General features: G+C 45.9%; 1 protein-coding gene across 1 annotated transcript in view; it reads right to left on the bottom strand.

Annotated features, from left to right (window-relative positions):
- TBC1D21 (TBC1 domain family member 21) overlaps nucleotides 1–21,059 on the bottom strand; it is a 38,707-nt gene extending 17,648 nt beyond the window's left edge. The window contains exons 1-4 of the mRNA XM_083475973.1: nucleotides 20,792–21,059; nucleotides 15,495–15,602; nucleotides 7,094–7,197; nucleotides 5,457–5,551 (exon numbers count right to left, since the gene is read on the bottom strand). Coding sequence (XP_083332099.1) covers nucleotides 5,457–5,551; nucleotides 7,094–7,197; nucleotides 15,495–15,602; nucleotides 20,792–20,884 — 400 coding nt within the window. The 5' untranslated portion in view covers nucleotides 20,885–21,059. The remainder of the gene's footprint in view (nucleotides 1–5,456; nucleotides 5,552–7,093; nucleotides 7,198–15,494; nucleotides 15,603–20,791) is intronic.
- Nucleotides 21,060–21,360: the final 301 nt, after the last annotated feature.

Consider the following 21,360-nt stretch of genomic DNA (forward strand, 5'->3'; position numbering starts at 1 on the left):
AACACATGCAACCAGTCCATGCAGAATGTAGGCACCCTATATATAGAAATGAGCAAAGCAGTGATATTTTAGGGAGCAGGCTAACAGGCGGGGCCCTTTACTTACATCGCAGGCGCCTACACAACACAAAACACTGTTGCTGCATGTAGGTTTTATTTTATTTGTTTTTTATCTTTTATTTTGGAAATGTACATCAAGGTTTTTCCCCCGTTACATTTTTTGGGGCCCCCAAGAGAGTTGGGCCCTAAGCTATAGCTTGTTTAGCTTATACGTAAATCCAGCACTGCTCATCCCCACATGAAAGGTGTTGAGTAGAGCTCTGATAGAGACAGAGCCATGAGACAGAGATAGATGTAGGGAGAAGAAAAGGGCTGGAATGGACCTGCTGCTACTGCAACCAGAAGTCCTTCTCCCTTACTGCTACGGCTGAAGTTGATTGCCCTACTGCCACTTCCAGAGACAGACACAGGCAAAAGCTGCAGATTCATTCCAAATCCATTCCAGCTGGGTTGCAACTCTCTATTCCTTCCTCACCATGATTCCCAGTTAGTCAGTTTGCTTTAAAAAACACATTAGCACATGGCTATGTTAGGGACACAGGTGGTGCTGTGGGTTAAACCACAGAACCTAGGACTTGTCAACCAGAAGGTCGGTGGTTTGAATCCCCACGACAGGGGGAGCTCCCGTTGCTGGGTCCCTGCTCCTGCCAACCTAGCAGGTCGAAAGCACGTCAAAGTGCAAGTAGATAAATAGGTACCACTCTGGCGGGAAGGTAAACGGTGTTTCCGTGCGCTGCTCTGGTTCGCCAGAAGTGGCTTAGTCATGCTGGCCACATGACCCGGGAGCTGTACGCTGGCTCCCTTGGCCAATAAAGCGAGATGAGTGCCGCAACCCCAGAGTCGGCCACGACTGGACCCATAGGCGCCGTCTCCATGGGGCCTGAGGGGGCCCGAGCCCCCTCAAAAATTCGATTGGGGGGGCAGAGCCCCCCCAATAATTTAAGAAAATTATTAGTGCGCGAACCTTCGTGTAAAGTGGCGGGCCAGCGCTGCGGCCGCGGCGACATCAAAAGGACTGGAGAGTCCCGAGGAGATTGCACGGCGGGGGAGAGAGGGAGAGAGAGGCAGGAGGTGCACTCGCTCGCCGCGTGCACACACACGCAAATACAAACACACCGAGGGAGAGGGAAAAGTGTTTTGCAGGAGGAGCTGCTGCCGCCGGGTGGGAGGGGGAATCCGAACGGAACAACAACAAGAGAGAGAGAGAGAGAGAGAGAGAGAGAGAGAGAGAGAGAAGCAGCAGCGTCTCTGAATGGGCTGGATATTCCTCCTCAGGCGGCGCTGGCTCTGTGGCTCCCGGGGCCTGGGCGGCAGCAAGCAAAGCAAAGGAGCCGCCGACCGAACAGCAGCAGCAGCCGCCTGCCTGCCTGCCTGCCTGCCTGCCTGCAAGCCTGCCTTCTATACCAAGGTCCAGGTTCTTACCCGGTCTACCTGGAAGAAGGCAGGCAGGCAGGCAGGCAGGCAGGCAGGCAGGCATGGGACGTCCACGCACCCTGGCCTGCTGCCTTCCTGCCTGCCTGCGGCCGCCTGGCGCTTCTATACGAAGGTACAGGTTCTTACCCGGTCTACCTGGAAGCAGGCAGGCAGGCAGGCAGGGAACGGTCATGCTGCCTGCCTGCCTGCCTGCCGCCCGCCTGTCGCTTCTATACAAAAGGCCAGGTTCCTACCCAGTCTACCTGGAGGGAGGCGGGCAGGCACGGGGGTCCTGCTCAAGCAAGGAACCGACGCCTACCCGGCCAACCCGCTGCCTTGAGGCAGGAGCAGCAGCTGCGCGGGGTCTCGCGTTCTCTCAGAGGCTCGCGCTGCTTCTCGCGTTCTCCCTCCCCCAGGACCCCGGTATGGACCCCCCCCAATATTTTTTATAAGTCGGCGCCCCTGACTGGACCTAATGGTCAGGGGTCCCTTTACCTTTTATGTTAGCAACCAATAGAGTTGCTGTCTTTCTCAGAAGAGCAAGAGAAGTGAAAACCGCTCATTTATGTATGCTAATTCATCCACACATCTAGAGGTTAAAGAGTTCATAGTCAAGTGAAGAAACTGATTGTAAAAAAGGGGAGATCTAAAATAAAAGGCAGTGAGGCGATTTAAAACAAGACAGGAAATTTCAAAAATCTAATGGTGAAGGTGAGATGTCTTGAAACCCCAAGTGCCCTTGAAGTGTGCATCGTTGAGGAACTGCTATCTAACACGTTATCTTTTTCTATAAAAGTGGGAAATGATTTCATTTTAGACCAATTCCTGGGAGAACAAAGGGCAGTAATAAAGGGGAACATTTCCCTGGGTATGTGACCTGCTTAAGGAATCCTCTGCTGAGATGGAATATCTATTACCTCTGAAGGTCCCGCCTGGGTCCCACCTAAGCTATAAATCTTTCTCTAGGCTCCCTTGGCCAGATTTATGACCATTACATTGATTTGTAACATTAATTCTGCGGTATCGTTTAATATTCTTTTTGTTATACAACTGGGAGACGCTTGCATGGGAATCTGAATATAATCATAATAATCACTTACGTGCTGTCTTCCTGTCATTTGTGAGAAAATATACTCTTTGGTGCTTTTGTGGCCTTGGACTTCGGGAACATCATTTTCTAACTCTGACCCCATCTGCACTATGCATTCAAAGCAGTACCATACCAATTTAAACAGTCATGGCTTACCCCAACGAAGCCTGGGAGCTGAGAGTTGTCAGGAGACCCCTATGTCCCTTACAGAGCTACAATTCCCTGGGAAGAGGGGATTGACTGTCAAACAACTCTGAGAACTGTGGTTTTGTGAGAAGACTATAGGGAGTCTCCTAACCACTCTCAGCACCTTGAACGAACTGCAGTTCCCAGGGTTTATTGGGGCGGGGGGGGGGAGTCATGCTTGTTTAAAGTGGTATAATACTGCTTTAAATGCACAGTGTAGGCGGAGCCTCCCTCTTATCTCACATATGTGTGCATTAAAAAGGATCCCCTGACCATTAGGTCCAGTCATAGATGACTCTGGGGTTGCGGTGCTCATCTTGCTTTACTGGCCGAGGGAGCCAGCATACAGCTTCTGGGTCATGTGGCCAGCATGACTAAGCCGCTTCTGGCGAACCAGAGCAGCGAACAGAAACACCGTTTACCTTCCTGCCGGAGTGGTACCTATTTATCTACTTGCACTTTGACATGCTTTTGAACTGCTAGATGGGCAGGAGCAGGGACCGAGCAACGGGAGCTCACCCCATCAATCGGCAAGCCCTAGGATCAGTGCTTTAGACCACAGTGCCACCCGCGTTCCTTATGTGTGCATTACATTTGTATAATTACATTTTGTTAACCCTTTCCTGCCACTTAACAAGCTCAGGGTGCTCTATTTCAGGTATGGGCAAGCGAAACAACCTTATGCACACAAAACAATGAAGGAGAAGTAGCCCAAGAGTGACGGAGAAAAAAGACAAAGCCACACTGCTGATACTCATGTGTGAAATATCATTTGAGCAGCAGCCACATGTTTTGAACACTGTAGGAACACAGCAAGTTGTGTTATACTGAGTCAGATCATTGCTCCATCTAGCTCAGTAATGACTACAGCAACTGGTAGCAGGGGTCTCTCTCAGCCCCACTGAGATTGACCCTGGGACCTTCTGCAAGACACAATCACTCCTTTGCAAATTTGGCAATACTATATTTGTATTAAAGTATTTGTAGCAGAGCTCCAATGATTTAAGGTATTGGGGAACACTGGTCTTCAACTAGTTGGTCACGTCTGATCAAAGGTGGGTCACATCAGGAGCTCAACCACCAGGCAAATATAGGGTGAAGGTTTCAGAAAGGAGTCCTGGGTCTGAAAAGGTTGAACATACCTGTTTTAGAAGAACCATACTGGATGAACAAGATACACTTTGGAAAAATCAAACAATTGGCTTTAGGGGGATCTACAGCTGCCAGCTACAAGAAATTATCCATTTTGTTTCTGATGAAGTATGAAATTGGATGCAATCCAGCAGATCTCATGTAATATTTGAAGTGTTTGAAACCATCATTCGTGTGTGTGTGTGTGTATATGTTCATGTCATATGTAGTCTTAAACTGTTCCTTGTAAATCACTTTTTATGCTTATCAATTGCTTTTTGAGATTCCTGTGACCTTACTTCTTGTATTCTCAAACTTATTCACAATTTTTAAAAATTGTTTTTATCTAAACAGATTTTTATTTCAAAATTTCATTTCAATAACCCAGTCCAGAGGAGTGGCTAAGCCAAACAATGGCTAAGCCATGGCCGTTTGGACAATGTGCTAAGCCAAACTGGGTTAGCTCACAAAAAGGCAATAGGAGGACTCGAGAAACAGCAACTTAGTCATAACTCTGGGAGACCACACATTTGTACTAAGGCCTGGAAAACTAAGACAACGTGTGTTCCTGTGGTGATAGAAACCACTGAATCTGCAATGAAGATGACTTCACCATGAAGGCAGAAAGGATTGTCTTCTCTCCATAGTTTAGCAGAGGTGTGCTGATGGTGAAAAGAATTATCAGACCACTCAGAGTTAATGGTATATTCCGCAATACAATTCTTCATTACTAATAGGGCTGTAATCCTGTAGAAACGAGGTCTCTTTTCAAGCCAGAGACGACCGATCATGGTGGTGGTGGTGAGCCTGTGGCTCTCCAGATGTTGTTAGACTCCAAACCCGCCAGTCCCAGCCAGCATGGCCAATGGTTAGGGATGTGAGTTGCCCTGCAAAACGTTGAGATGGCCCCATGGCAGCTGCCCCAGGATTAGGTGGTTGGAGGTGGCCAGAGATACTTTCCAATTTAACAGACCTTTCTTAGAAAGCTTTCAAAACAAAGACAAGGGTAAATAAAAGCATGTTTATGCTAGACCTACAAGAGATGTGGCTGGGGAAGGGCCATAGTTCAGTGGTAGAATCTGTACTTTGTCTAGGGGTCAGTCTCCAGCAACTCCAGTTAGAAAGGTTCAGATAGCAGGTCATGAGAAAGACCTCTGCCAAAGAGTTGCTGCCAGTCAAATAACATCATCATCATCATCATCAATTTATTATCTATACCCCGCCCATCTGGCTGGGTTTCCCCAGCCACTCTGGGCAACTCCCAACAGAATATTAAAAACACGATAAAGCATTGGGCTAAATTTGGGGTAGGCAAAGGATGCCTGCCATATCTTGCTGACCACAACTCCCATCATCCCTGACTATTGGCTGAGGCTGATGGGATTTGGAGTTCAACAACATCTGGATTGTAGAGCATCATGTTCATTACCCCCAGCCTAGATGGAGCAATGGTGAAACCTAGGATCAGTCAGTTTCCTAATGCCCATTGATTGCATTTAAGCCACCTAGTTAAAACCCAGATACCATTTATTGTGAAAGCTCCCTTCATTTTGACCGCTGCCTTCCTGACTACTCACTGATGATGTTTCGCACCTCCATGAAATCCCTGTGCTCCGTCTCCAGGAGAGGTTGGATCTTTTCACACATGTTGCACAAAGATTCGTAACTTTTCCTGCAAGGAAGGGAGGAAATAGTCACTGCACAGAACAGAATATAAGCCAGTGCCCTCTGGTGGACCCCTCCTCTGTTTGAATTTCCTACACTGCCCAGATTGAAGTGATGTTGTGGGGGCATTGTGGGGATATTAAAAAGGCTGCCACTATCAGCCAGACCTGCAGCTGGGACTTCTGCCACCGCCTTGGTGAATTAAGTGCTGCCACTGGGTTTGCTTGTTCCTTCATCTGTTTTCCCAAGACACACTTCTTTGGCCTCCTGTGGGCAAAGGCAGCAACAGGGACAGAACCATAGCTGTCAACTTACAGATTTGAAAATAAGGGACCAGCAGCCTCAAAAATAAGGGACCAGCAGCCAAAATAAGGGATTTTCGGAGCACAGGTATGTTCAACTTCTGAGCCCCTCCAAGCCAAAGGCAGAAAGCCCAGCCAGCAGCCAAACAAAGCCTCAGGCGGTGGTTCCCACAGCACAGCAACCTGGCAAAGGGGATGCAGCAACGAAAACCACCATCACCTCTCTGCTGGGAAGCGCTGAGCAAAGGCGAGTCCCCAGGCAACGTGGCCGATTTGATCGGCTCAAGGCATGCAAGCTCCAACCCCCCAGTCGTTCTTAGACTCCTTATTGGGTGAGCAATGCAGACAAGCAAGACAGTTGGAGCCTCCCCCCTCCCTGGCCAGCAGGGAGGGAGGGAGAGGAGCTGCTTCCTTTGAAACCCGGGAAATTTAAGGGACATCATCAATAAGGGACAGCAGCGGGACACGGTGCTGGGATATGGGACTTTCCCGCCAAATAAGGGACGGTTGACAGCTATGGGCAGAACAGGAGGCTGGACGATCATCATAGGTGCATCTCTTTCCCCCAGTGCCTTAAAACTTTTAAAAGCAGACAAATTCCTCCCCTGTACAAAGGTCTGTCAAACTGAATGCAACACTCCTTAGGAAAGGAGTCGATCTGGATGCTTTAGTTGAGATCGCTGCATTGCAGGCAATTGTATTGCAGGGGCCCTTCCAACTCCACAATTGTATGATTCTGTGATTCTAACTTAGCATGCTCTCTGATTTTATTGCTCATGGGATATTTTGGATTTTTGTTGATATGAAGTTTTTTTGAGGACTGCCCCAAGCTCATATGTGCAGCAGTGGCTGGTGGCCATTGATTGGTGGGGCAGAAGGCAGGGAGACCAATGGTAAGTGGAGCCAGAGCCAAGGACAGGCAGAGCCACACCCTGATTGGCTGAAGCTAAGAAGACAGGCTGGTGGGCGTGGCTGAGGGAAGAGTGAAACATTGCTCCATTTGCCCTAATGGACCAATCTGTGCTACATGTGTGTGTGTATGTGTGCATTTGTGTGTGTATGTGGTGGGAGAAGAACAGACCTGTTTCATGTTCTTACTGTCATCTAAGACAGGACTCTGTACAAGAACTTTATAGTCTCCTTCCAGGGAGGAGACAACAGCCACAGGAAGCTCCTGCCTCCACCCAGCGACAACTAAGCCTAGTGCCATTTAGTGACTAAACTGTATATTGACATTATCCACACACCGCCTCATGCTGTCAACTGTCAGTCTCTCGTCACAGGAACTCCTCCAGGAGTAATAGCCTGTGAGAAACTTCCATGCTTCTGATCTCACAGAGGGATCCAAACCCTGCAACAACAACAAAAGGAGGGGGTGAGGCCAAAAAAGGTGAATCAGGTAGCTTACTCATCCATCTCTCTCACCCCCCACCATCACAAGGGTCTATAGCAGGCATCCCCAAACTCGGCCCTCCAAGTTTTTTGGGACTACAACTCCCATCATCCCTAGCTAGCAGGACCAGTGGTCAGGGATGGTGGGAATTGTAGTCCCCAAACATCTGGAGGGCTGAGTTTGGGGGTGCCTGGTCTATAGTCTAGGCAAGAAGTGAAAGGCTATGTAAGAGGCTGAATCCTGATAAGACAGAGGTGCTGTGGTTGAGGTAGCTCCAAAAATTAGATGGATGTCCTATCCTGGGAGGGCTTGCATTCCCCCTGAAGGAACAGCTTCATAGTCTGAGACAACAGCTGGATCCCCCCATTTCACCGGGATGAAATGTCAGAGAATTCCAACAAAAACAGAAACAAGAGGAGAAATTGTCAAATGTTCATTTATTTGTCCTTTATTTGGAATATAAATCAACCCAGCCAATACATTGGGTATTTACTGTTATTGCGTTCAGTCTGGAAATGATTACATCCTGCCCACCTGTTATGTACTGAGTTGAATAGGATCCAAAATGCAGCAGTCTGATTGGTCCTAGAACAATAGGATCCAAATTGCAGCAGTCTGATTAGTCCTAGAACAATAGGATTCAGAATGCAGCAGTCTGATTGGTCCTAGAACAATGCAGCAGTATGATTGGTTGGCAGGAACCACCCAATCCTGCTCCAGATAGAAGTGAATCCACAACCTGATTGGCTTACAGTAGAATTCCGGAATTAGCCAATCATGTGCAGCCCATTGTGTAAATAATGTATATAAAGCAGATACTGTGAGGGGACTTTCATTCATTCCTCCTCACCACTATGAGCTGAATAAAGAGCATGAAATCACTTTGCGACTCTGAGTATATTTCACTGTCTCAAACTCTGTCTTGGCACACTTCGACGAGAGGCTGCCGGTGGTGCTAGCATGCGACGCCTCACCCTATGGCATTGGCGCTGTCCTGGGGCACCAACTCCCGGATGGAAGAGAGGTACCGGTGGCGTACTTTTCCCAGACACTCAACGCAACCGAGCGGAACTACTCGCAAATCGACAAGGAGGGTCTGGCAATCGTGAAGGGAGTAAAAAAATTCCATGATTTCTTGTACGGGCGGCCCTTCACCGTGGTGACTGACCACAAGCCGTTGCTTGGCTTGTTTGCCCCCGAAAAGCAGACCCCCCAAGTGCTGTCTCCTCGCGTCCTCAGGTGGTCAATTTTCCTTGCCAGCTACCAGTATGCACTGATTCACCGACCTGGGAAGGCGATGGGCCATGCGGACGCCCTCAGCAGGCTACCACTACCGGAAACAGGCCCTGACCCAGCACCTGCACAAGAGGTTATGAGCCTGGAGCTGCTTCCCGACCGCCCCATTCAGGCACAAGAAGTTGCCCACCATTCCAAGAAAGATAGGGTCATCTCCCGGGTCCTGGACTGGGTGTGGAGGGGATGGCCCAGCAGCAGCCCCGGGCCAGAATTCGCCGGCTACACAACCCGCAAACATGAACTGTCTGCCCACAAGGGGTGCCTGTTATGGGGAAGCAGAGTCGTTGTTCCCCAGCCCCTCCGCAAAAGGGTCCTCACAGCCCTACATGAGACACATCCAGGGGTAGTAAGAATGAAGGCCCTTGCCAGGAGTTATGTGTGGTGGCCGGGGATCGATGGAGAGATAGAGGCCTGGGTCAAACACTGCCAGGCCTGCCAAGAATCCCGCCCAGATCCCCCAAGGGCCCCAGTCCAGTCCTGGGAGTCCGCCCGAGCACCATGGTCACGCCTGCATGTGGATTTCGCTGGCCCCTTTCAGGGGAAAACATTCTTCATAGTGGTGGACTCCTACACCAAATGGCTGGAAGTCGCACTGGTACCGTCCACTTCCACGTCTGCAGCCATCCGGGTACTACGCAGGCTGTTTGCAACCCACGGGCTCCCTGACACTCTCGTCTCAGACAACGGGACTGCATTTACGTCAGGAGAATTCCAAACCTTCACAGCACAGAACGCCATCCGCCACATCTGTTCGGCGCCGTTCCACCCTGCCACCAATGGCCAAGCAGAACGCATGGTGCGGACCACCAAGGACACCCTTCGCCACATGACGCAAGGGGACTGGGAGTACCGCCTTGCCACATTCCTTCTAGCACAGCACAGCACCCCCAGCTCAACGACTGGCCGGAGCCCCGCTGAACTACTAATGGGTCGGCGCCTTGCAATCAGATTGGACCGCCTTCACCCCGATAGAGCTCAGGATGAGGTAGTGGTGGGGGAAGGCAGGAACCCCCGGACCTTCGAGGCCCAGGACCCAGTGTACGCAAAGAATTTTGGGGCAGGCCCAGCATGGGTACCCGCCACAGTCACCAGGGTCACTGGCCCAGTGTCGTACGAGGTGCTAACGGATGGGGGGCAATGCTGGCGCCGCCACTGCGACCAGATACGGCGACGATTCCCGGGAGAAACCCAGGAGCAGGACAGGTCAGAGGAGTCCCAAGGGAACAGCGGGGCAGTGAGGCCCATAGAGCAGGAGGGGCCAGCAGGAGAGGCAGAATCAGTAAATACAGAGAGGACCCGTGAGGCCGAAAGGACACCGGAACCAGAACCACGACTGAGCAAGCTGGTTGCACCAGACCAAACAGCCCCATCACAGCCAGCATCCTTGGAACACGAGCCAGAACCTGGAGCCCGGACCAGGGAACACCCCAGGCCGCAACGCATACGTAGGCCGCCTGCATACCTTGAGGACTATGAATGCGACCTCCCGGGCAGGACTGGAACTTAGAGGGGAGGGGTGTTATGTACTGAGTTGAATAGGATCCAAAATGCAGCAGTCTGATTGGTCCTAGAACAATAGGATCCAAATTGCAGCAGTCTGATTAGTCCTAGAACAATAGGATTCAGAATGCAGCAGTCTGATTGGTCCTAGAACAATGCAGCAGTATGATTGGTTGGCAGGAACCACCCAATCCTGCTCCAGATAGAAGTGAATCCACAACCTGATTGGCTTACAGTAGAATTCCGGAATTAGCCAATCATGTGCAGCCCATTGTGTAAATAATGTATATAAAGCAGATACTGTGAGGGGACTTTCATTCATTCCTCCTCACCACTATGAGCTGAATAAAGAGCATGAAATCACTTTGCGACTCTGAGTATATTTCACCACCCTTTGCATTGTGTTTCCTTTGCACTGGAATGAATGAGTTGGAATAATAAAATAACAATGTAAATTATGTTGTGTAAATTGCACCATAGCAGACGGTGAAAAAATAACGTCCTTTCCAGTGAAAGGTGAACTGCAGTGGAATGGAAACAGTGCTGCATGTGCTGAATAAAGGGTGGAATGGAAAATGATGCCTTCTTGCATCCATACCCTCAGCAGCTTAGCTGTGTTTTGATGCCGGCAGAAACTAACCAATAGAGTACTTTCACCCGAAGCCAAATTAAAAGCGCTAGAGAATAATTAAACTTGAGTAAGCAATCAGTGGCAATCAAACTGCTTTTCCAGGTAGAAAAGCAACAAGTTCAGAGGTTGAGAATAAGCACTCTCCAAGTCCCAAAGACAGATGCTGTGGTTTAGATGAGAAGGGGAAAGGATGCAGATGCGGAATAACTTGGCAATTTTGATAAAATTACACGAGAGACAAATGGGATCTGCCAAGGTCATGGCACTGGCTAAATTTATCAAGGCAAAGACTAACATTTATGACAGACTGTGGAGCTCTTGAGGGGGGAGAGAGAACATTTTCACAGCTCTCCTCGGAAGTGCTAGGTTTCCTTGGGTTCATCTGGGCTTTGGTGGCTGTCTCTTTCCCTCCAATGAAGGTGGAAAAGCACTTCTCACCGACTGAAGAAACAACTTTAGAACACGTAGACTGCTTGAAAAACCCCTTGCATGATGGGTGAAACTAATTTGCCAAAGACGTGATAGGGAGATGCAAAATGTTCAAGCTTTTCATTGGATTAATTGGCAGATGGATTGGTTGGAGATTACACTGTTGGATCTCCCATCGTTCTGGCCATTGGCTTATGCTGGCTGGGCTTTATGGGAGCTGAAGTCCAACAACATGTAGAAAGCACTTACTTGGAAGCACATCTCACTGTCTTTAATGTGAATTATTTCAAGGCAATGTGTAGAGGGTTGGATTGCAAAGGTTTTGACCACACCTAGGGTTCTCCAGATGCCGTTGGAATTCAGCCCCATGAGCCACAACCAGGGGTCACGGGCAGAGATGAGAGGAGCTGAAGGAGTTCAACAACCATCCATATCTCTCTCTCTCTCTCTCTCTCTCTCTCTCTCTCTCTCTCTCTCATTTTTATTATATTTTCTGTTTTACAATTTAAAATACCCATTTAAACATCCTTAAAATATCATTGGCTTCCCTTCTTCTCTTTCCATGGTTCATTTTACATATCTTAAATCCCTGCATATTTTACAAAAACTAAACCATTCAATATTCCATTACAGTGGTACCTCTGGTTAAGAACTTAATTAGTTCTGGAGGTCCATTCTTAACCTGAAACTGTTCTTAACCTGAGGTACCACTTAAGCTAATGGGGCCTCCCGCTGCCGCTGCGCTGCCGCTGCACGATTTCTGTTCTCATCCTGAAGCAAAGTTCTTAACCCGAGATACTATTTCTGGGTTAGCGGAGTCTGTAACCTGAAGCATCTGTAACCTGAAGCGTCTGTAACCTAAGGTACCACTGTATTACATTCACCAAAACTTATTTACATTTACATTAAATTATCTTAATGCTGCCAACATTTCCCCCCATGTATTCAATAAACATTTTCTAATCTTCTCTAAACCTATGTTCTTCTTGTTCTCTTATTCTTTATGTTAAGTTTGCAAGTTGTGCATATTCTGTCAGCTTCAGTTGCTACTCTTCTTTGGTTGGGACCCCGCTCGATTTTCATTTTTGGGCTAACAAAACATGGGCCACAGTAGTGGCATACATAAATAATCTTTTTTGGCTCCTGTGAATTTCCGTCTGGATTGTCCCCACAAAAAGGACTCTGTTTTCTTTTTTGGGGTTTTTTTTTTTTTTGGAAATGTACTTTTAAACATTTTTTTTCAATTCATTATGGATTATTTCCCAATACTCTTTTACACTTTTACAAGTCCACCACATGTGAAAGAACCATCTATGGTTTACACTGTGTGCCCGTGGACAAGACTCATGCTGCTTAAAACGTTTGTGGAGCATCTGCATGATGATTTCTCATATTTCCAAAGTTTAGACCAGGGGACAGCAAACTTTTTCAGCAGGGGGCTGGTCCACTGTCCCTCAGACCTTGTGGGGGGCTGGACTATATTTTGAAAAAATAATAATGAATGAATTCCTATGCCCCACAAATAACCCACACATTCTACTCATGTAAAAACACCAGGCAGGCCCCACAAATAACCCAGAGATGCATTCTAAATAAAAGGACACATTCTACTCATGTAAAAATACACTGATTCCCGGACTGTCTGTGGGCCGGATTTAGAAGGCAATTGGGCCGAATCTGGCCCCCAGGCCTTAGTTTGCATACCCATGGGTTAGACTATGAGTGCCATAGTTTATGTAGGCAAAACAGTATCACCCATGAACAAGAGGGAAATGACCCATAAACAAGAGGGCTTCAGGAAACAAAAGCTTTTTTGAAGTAGAAAGAAACATTACTGTGCCGGGGGAACATAAGGGGAGGGGAACCCCTCCGCCCAAAACCCAAGTCTAATGAGGAATGAGTATACTCAGTGGGCAAGGAATGTTGACTGACTGTTGGGATGGGGAAGAAAATGTGGTGGGGGGGAAATGGAAGTGAATGGCAGGAATCCTAAAAAAGGAGCACTCTACACTACAACATTTTGCTGCAACTCCCACATGTTGTTTAGTTGGTTTAAAATGTAGCTGTTTAATCCAAGTTTAATTGGTTGGCAGCTCTGCAACGCTGATGATTATCATACCCCAAGGTGGATTTCTCCAGTTCTCTCTAGGTTCTGCTGGAACGCCAGTGAACGGAAAATCCTTCTGACCCCAAACCTACATCTGCTGGGCAAGACCGCTTCCATTGCCATGAAAAGAAACTTCCCTGGAGAAGAATCCTTTCCCGAAGCTGCCGGGGCTTCTGATTACCATGGCAACCTCACCTTGGCTCTGGAGATGTGCTAAATGAGCTAGCAGAAGGAAAGTCACAAATCTTTCACATGTATTAGATGCTCATAGACAGCTTAGTCCCACTCGGCCATTCAGGGATGTAGAAACAAGGCCATCGTGTCCTTGCCCCAGTGATGCCTCTAAAAGGCTTATTTCCCCTCCTTACAGAAAAAATCTGAAGCGATGAATCATGTAACAATACTCCCAGGAAACCACTCCACTCTCCCATGTCAGCTTCATTATATGTTTTACCTTCCTTCTGAGTATTATTCTGAATGTTTGCAAAATAAAATAAATAAATAAATGCAGGGCTGTAGCAGGCTATGGGGATATTTGTGTGTGCTTTGGGAGTCTGCTTTACTGAGCACAACTTGGTTGGTTGGTCCAAGTCTGGTTTAAAGATCAAGAACCTGAAGAAGACAGAGTAGTACAGGCCTTGAGGGTGACTGAGCAGTCCAACAGGTAGAGATGGAGAAATCTGACAGTTTCAGTTCTCTGCGGTTCACATTTTCCCAGTCTTAAATCTTAAGAGTAATTGTTTAATTGACACTGAAATGGGAAATGTGTTTGAATGTGTATTGCTGAAAGTTTAACATGGAAAATTCCATTGAATCTAAGAAGAGCTCTCTGGGAACCTTATCAGTTACTAATAAACTGTTAATGTATCTGCTCTGCTACCTCTCTCGTGGTGCTTAACTTTAGATCATGTGAGAGGGTTCTTCAGTTGCAAATTGTCATTTTAAAGAGTGTTTCTTTCTCTGAAAGCCACCGAAGACAAAGGTGTGCTAATGAAGTCTCTCCTGAAGGCAAAACAGCTCCAGGCTAATGGAGGTTGGGTGGAGAGATAGACCTTTGATTTTAGGTCTGTTTGGAGTTATTTCAAATTTGTAAGAAAATGAACCTGTGCTAGATATGCACATGATATTATACCACTATTTGGATGTATCATTGTTTGTTTTTGTATTATTATTATTATTATTAGAATACAATTAATTAATTAATTAATTAATACCCCACCCATCTTGAGTGATACATAAGTGGCCACTCTAGAGTTTGTCCTCTCAGGTCTCTTCCAGAACCCTCCCCTGAATTAAATTAATTTTATTCTTTTCTCTCCATGATTAAAAACTTTTGATGCTGTTTGGCTGGATGCAATGGGGAGTGTGGCTTTTTTTTATCCTACCTTTCCTTCAAGAAATTCAACACTGTGTACATGGTTCCCCCCTTTATCTTCCTAAGAGCCCTGTGAGGTAGGTTTGGCTGAGAGAATGTGACGGGCCCAATGTCACCCAGTGAGAGCTTCATTGCTAAGTGGGAATTTCAACCCAGGCCTTCCCAGCTGCTATTCAGCATGCTAACCGATGCCCCATATTGGCCCAGAGTAAAAACAGCAGCTTCCAAGAGAAAGGGCACACCATCAGCATTGCAAGGGAACATTTAAAGGTTAGATCTAATATTGCATGTAAAAAATGGCAAATGATAGCAACAAACATGAGAATGGAAACTGCCTCATCACCTCCAGTCTGTATACATTGCGCATATGAAACTGCCGTCTTGTATCTTTATTTATTTAGAAGATTTATAAACTACTTAGGTAAAGGGGGACCCCTGACCATTAGGTCCAGTCATGGCCGACTCTGGGGTTGCGGTGCTCATCTCGCTTTATTGACTGAGGGAGCCAGCGTACAGCTTCCGGGTCATGTGGCCAGCATGACTAAGCCGCTTCTGGCGAACCAGAGCAGCGCACGGAAACGCCGTTTACCTTCCCACCGGAGCGGTACCTATTTATCTACTTGCACTTTGACATGCTTTCGAACTGCTAGGTTGGCAGGAGCAGGGACCGAGCAATGGGAGCTCACCCTGTCGTGGGGATTCGAACTGCCGACCTTCTGATCGGCAAGTCCTAGGCTCTGTGGTTTAACCCACAGCGCCACCCGCGTCCACTTACTTGATAAAAAAAGCTCTCCAAGTGGTGTGCAAATAAAATGAGAAATGAAATACAACTAAGCCCACAGTGCAAATAAAAAACACTATGCATGCACACACACACACACACACACTACAAGCAGAGGTTCCCAGCTACCACTCACCCTCTCCAGGATTTTGGCTGAAATGAACTCTTTTGACTTGAGTAACTGGCCGCTCTCATCAAAATAACTTTGCCATTCTGAACTGTCAATGGGCAACTTCTTCATACTCTGGAAACAAAGTCAAGGGATTGCCGTTAACCAGGATGCAATGCAAAAGGACGTCAGGCTATCCCACTCCATGGTGTGGATACCAAACAGGTAGGGATGCCAATATTGGGGGAAGGTGTGTACAGCCATATTCTTTCTTTTAAAAAAATAATATTTTATTGAGTTTTCCAATTTAATAATACAATAAAAACAAGACTATAACATTCCAAAATACAATACAACCAAAAAAGAAAAGAAAAGAAAAGCCAAATATATTGCCAAATTATATATCTTTAGGTGACTTCCCATGCCCTGAATTTCACGGAATGCTAATAATCTAATATCACATTGCATTTCTTAATTAGTCTTAATTAGTCAATAAACCATTCTGATGTCAATCCCTCACTTAGTTTTCATTTAAGTGTGCAACCACTGGCCTTCATAGTTCTGGTGAAACATTTCCCCCTAATATTGTCCACTTCCAGCAATTCCATTTTTGGTTTCTGCCAACATGAGCCATAATACGCCAGATCCCAGACAAAAAGACACCATTTGCTCCGGGCAGCTGTCCAGAATACCCCTCCATAGTCTTGCACCATCTCCCAACTCCCAAGGACAAAGTACCGTATTTTTTGCTCTATAACTCACTTTTTCCCTCCTAAAAAGTAAGGGGAAATGTGTGTGTGTCTTATGGAGCTAATGCAGGCTGTGCAGCTATCCCAGAAGCCAGAACAGCAAAAGGGATCACTGCTTTCACTGCGCAGCGATCCCTCTTGCTGTTCTGGCATCTGAGATTCAGAATATTTTTTTTCTTGTTTTCCTCCTCCAAAAACTAGGTGCGTCTTGTGGTCTGGTGCGTCTTATAGAGCGAAAAATACGGTAACTCCAATCCAAGATTTTTTTCCTTCCTTCCACTGAGGAAACAGCAGCAATGTTCTTTTCAAACCCACTTGCGTGTTTCAAATCGTTGCCTTTTGGGGGAGGTTTACCCAGTAAAACAGCAAATACATATATATCAAAAGAGAATAAAAAAGGCTCACCTCCCCCTGGGTTGTACATCCACCTTCTAATCATACAATTAAAGTGCTATGATGCCACTGTAAAAAGTCACAGCTTCCGACAAATAAATCTGAGAGGGTGTTGAGAGTCGCTAGGAGACTCCCCATAGTCTTGCACAGAGCTACAGTTCCCAGAGTGGGTGAGCAATGCCAGAGGTAGCTCTGTGTGGGGAATAGGGGTCATTGTGGGAAATTAAAATGGCAGCTCCCCATTGTTCCTAGCATTTCAATTTCTCACAGTGCCTTGGAGCAATGCTACATTGGGGACACTGCAGAATTAAAATGGTATTTCACCACCCAGGGTTAATTCATGGTCCCTAGTGTTGCCATTGCCTGAGGATGTTGCTGGGAGGAACTGGCACTGAAGACAGCAATTATATGTCACGGAAAGAAGGGTTTGGACAAAAATTCTTAGGATGAGAAGGATGTTAAGAGAGTGTGAAGTATTAGAAGGTGTGCTGCATAGGTGGCCATGTGTCCTACTTAACAGAGGACAGTTATCTGTGTGAAAGAGTTCTCTATCTGTTTTGCAGATGTTGTATTGCAATTTTTTAAATTCTCGATTCAGTGCATTAAAACCAAAATATAAATAAAGAAATGATAAATAAATGGTTTCTAGCAGACTGAGATAAACACAATTAAAAGACATTACCTGGCATTTATATCCTTTTCAGAAGGAATCTGTTAAATTAACAAATATCCAAACACACACGGGCTTTTTATGCCCATTTGTTTTTAGCGCTTGCTTTTATCAGTATTTTTTTTTAAATGAATATTTGAATTGTTCTTTGTAAACTGCTTAGAGGCTTTCTGTGGAGTATGTGGCATATGGCTTCTGTTAAATAAAAAACATATCAAATTAGGGCAGGTAAAATACAAATTTAAAACCTACAGTGTAAAACCTGACAGGGGACTTATTGTACTTATTCAGCTATAACTTGTGTAGAGGCATATAAAATTCACAAATACAAATTGTATGCCAATTTGTGTCCACTTTTTGTGGCAATTCATACGTGGCCACACAAACCATTCTTGCCTTGAGCATTGCTTTAAATTCTTCCACAGGGTGATCCTCACCAATTATTGACCAATCTATTGGTATTGCAAAAGCTTTCAGCGTTCCAAATGGGCCGTGTCATTTTCTACAGTGCACTGCAAAACTGTCAAAGAAAAAGTTTGCTGTGGAGTCATATAATAGCCTCAAATATATTTTATTCCCCATGTGGTTTAATGTCTATATGAAGCCTCTGAGTGGAGTTATCCAGAGTTTGGGAGTATGTTGTCAGCAGTGTGCTGATGACACACAACTCTGCTTCTCCTTTACATCTGCAGGTGAGGCAGTAGATGTGCTGGACTGCTGTCTTGCCTCAGGTAATGGACTGAATGAGAACCAACAAACTGAAACTTAAATCAAATAAGACAGAGGCACTGTTAGTAGGTGGCTCCTTAGACCAGATTGTCAGGGACTGGGCAGAGGAGGAATGGCAGAGACCGCCTCCCCATCCTGACCCTTCCAGGGAGGAGAAAGAGGAAGACAGTATAGATTGACAACAGGGGTTTGAGGTAGCTCAGAGGGAGATAAGGGGGAAAGTTGGGAAATCATGGGAGAGCCAGAACAAAACCCAGCTCACACGTTGTCATTAGAAAGCATCCCAGACCCTCCATCTCCCAGAACCTGGCGAGCCTTAAAAGTAGGAGAGCAAAGAGCTCAAAGACAGAGAGCACATAGCAGCAACTGTAGAGGAGATGAATGAGGAAGTGGGAGAGACAGGGGTGGAAATTCACCCGGGACAATGCCATTATCCAAGAGGCTGGGTTCTATAGCCTCTCCCTGTAAATTGAAATAAAAAAGGGTGGTAAGAAAATTTTCCTTGTCTTTACACTTTCCTGGGCAACCAGCCGGGAGCCGCTGACAGCATCCTGACAGGATGGAAGGTAGGTTGCCCACCCTTGAGGGGGGTTACACTCCCTCTTAAGGAGAAGGTACATAGCTTGAGTGTGTTCCTGGATCTATTACTGTCACTAGAGGCCCACGTGGCCTCAGTGGCATGGAGTGCATTCTGTCAGCTTCAGCTGGTGGCCCAGCCACGCCGCTATCCGGACAGAGATAGCCTAACTTCTGTGGCCTACGCTCTGGTAACTTCTAGGTTGGATTACTGCAGTGTGTTATATTTGGGGCTGCCTCTGAGGATGGTTCAGAAACTGCAGCTGCTGCAAAATTTGACAGCCAGGTTGCTCAACAGAGCAACATGGTTTGAACATATCACACTGAACCTGGCCTGACTGCATTGGCTGCCAATAGGTTTCCAGGCCCAGTTCAAAGAGCCGGTGCTGACCTATAAAGGCTTACATGGCTCAGGACCTCAATACCTTAAGGACTGCCTCTTCCTATATGAACTAACCAGGACCCTGCGCTTGTCATCCAAGGTTTGGAGGGTGACAACACGAAAATGGGCCTTTTCTGTGGTAGCTGCCTGTCTATGGAAGGCTCTCCCCAGAAAGGCTGTTCTGGTGCCATAATTACCTCTCTTTAGGTGCCGGGTGAAAGCATTCCTGTTTACCCAGGTCTTCAGCCATTAAATAATCTATACTGAAAAGGATATATCAAGAACTCTGGCCAAAAGTTTCAATATAAGGAATAATTCCTACTCAAGAGTTGAAATGAAAAACGTGTGTATTCTGCTAAGAATAACAGTTTGAAGCTAGTAGTAGATTTAAACACAACGTATAAGTATGATAGTTTTAAAGTAATGGTAAGTTTGGATACAACGTTTAAGTGCAGAAATAATGTCGTTTCAAATATACAGTGATATAGTACAAAGGTACATGGAATACCAGTGCACAACAATTGTTTTATACAAGTCTCAATAGCAGTCAAAAAGAGTCCACATTATATAAAATTAGAATAAAGAATAAAGAATGAAGGATCAAATGGGGCCAAAAAGGAGTATCCGGAGTGTGAATCAGATGTACGGCTCAGTGGTGGTAACCAGGACAGGGCCCTGTTTCGGAGTACACACCTTCTTCAGCTGGTAATATCAAAAAATATGTCAAGATAGATCAAGGTGCTTCAATCCATAGATAATAAATATAATAAATTATATACATTCTAAAGTATGTTAACACAATAATCTATGGCTTGTTAAATGTGGTGTGGAGGGCCTGTTATTATTATTATTTTATTATGCTGTATTGGGTGTATTATGTTTTTATTATGCTGTGTAAATTATGATCCTAATTTTGTACACTCTGCTGGGATGTTTGGATAAAGGGTGGTATATCAAACAAACAAACAAACTAAATGTTTATATGACTGCTCTGAGGTTTTATTACAATCAAATAGTATATAAACGTTGTGTGCATATATATCTCTTCTCACTTCCTTCTCAAATGGTACATTTCCCAATTGGGAAACCTGAGCTGGGATATTTGTACTTAGGTTTAGTTACAAAGGAGCTTCAAGACTGAATGTGTAATTAGTTACAAACAACCTGATGAGAGGGACTGAGGAAATAAAATCAATGGCATCGGGCAGAGGGGGCCATTTAAGCAAATCTCATCAGAATCACAGAAGCTCTGTGGCCTATGGAATTGAAAAAGAAATTATGGGATTTTCAAGGCACAGGAATCTCTTTGGGTCGAAAAATCATTGACGGGGAAATTGAGAGCTGGCCAAAGTCTGCTAGGAGAGAATGCTACATTTATACCTACTGATAAATTGATAGCCTTGGATATTTGCAAGGCTTCCCATGATGACAATGCAAATTCAACAGGTGAACACACAAATAGGAAGGGGGGGGTGTCAACACCAAACAGGAAGCCCTTGCTGGCACCATCACCATTACATATACTTGCACTGAGTCGGACTGCTGGTCCATTTGGCTTATTATGGTTTACACCATGGGTAGACAACATCTTGCTGGGCATCTCTGGCCAATTGTCAGGGAAGTTTCTCTTGATGTTTACCCAAAATATGCTTCCATGCCATTCCCACCCCTTGGTTCCATCTGCAGCACCACAGAACACAGCTCGATCCATCTTCTTGCATGACACCCCTTCAGATATTTGAAGACATTTATCATGCCTTATCATGATTTTCCCTTCACCAGCTCTTCCAATTGGTCCTCATTATGCTAATGGAGGGGAACTCACCAGTAGAGTTGAGATAGAAGCCCTGAGTCCTACAATATTTTCTTCAGAGGACGTTGGGCCTTCAACCTTTTCTGCAGAAATCCCTTTCTGCATTGTCCCACAAAAAATAGTCTTATATCACTCTGATCAGATCTGAATTCCCTTTACACTTCTTAGAGAAGCCAAAGGCTCCCTTGATCTTTTCCTTTGTCTTTCCATCAAATGAATGAGACTCATGGAGATGAAGTCAACTGTTCTCCCCTGTAGAACTGAAAGTGGTTACCATAGTAGCATGAGGTCACAGAGGCATGAGGTCACTGGATGAAGAAAGGATTTGCAGAATGGATGTTCTCTCAAGGGGCAAGGGCATTTGGAGATACTTAGTGTGAGAGATGTTTCTATATTTCTAGAATAGGGTTGGGAAACCTGTGGCCTCCTCATGTTGCTTGACTTCAACTCTCATCATCCCTGACCACTATGTTAGCTGGGGCTGATGGGAAATGGAGTCCAATAACACCTGGATGGCCACAGGTTATCCATCTCTGCTCTAGAAAATGGGCAGAAGTGGCTTACTGGTGGGATGAGGTGGG

This window comes from Podarcis liolepis (assembly GCF_965112155.1).
Source record: "Podarcis liolepis genome assembly, chromosome: 14".
NCBI classification, from domain to species: domain Eukaryota; kingdom Metazoa; phylum Chordata; class Lepidosauria; order Squamata; family Lacertidae; genus Podarcis; species Podarcis liolepis.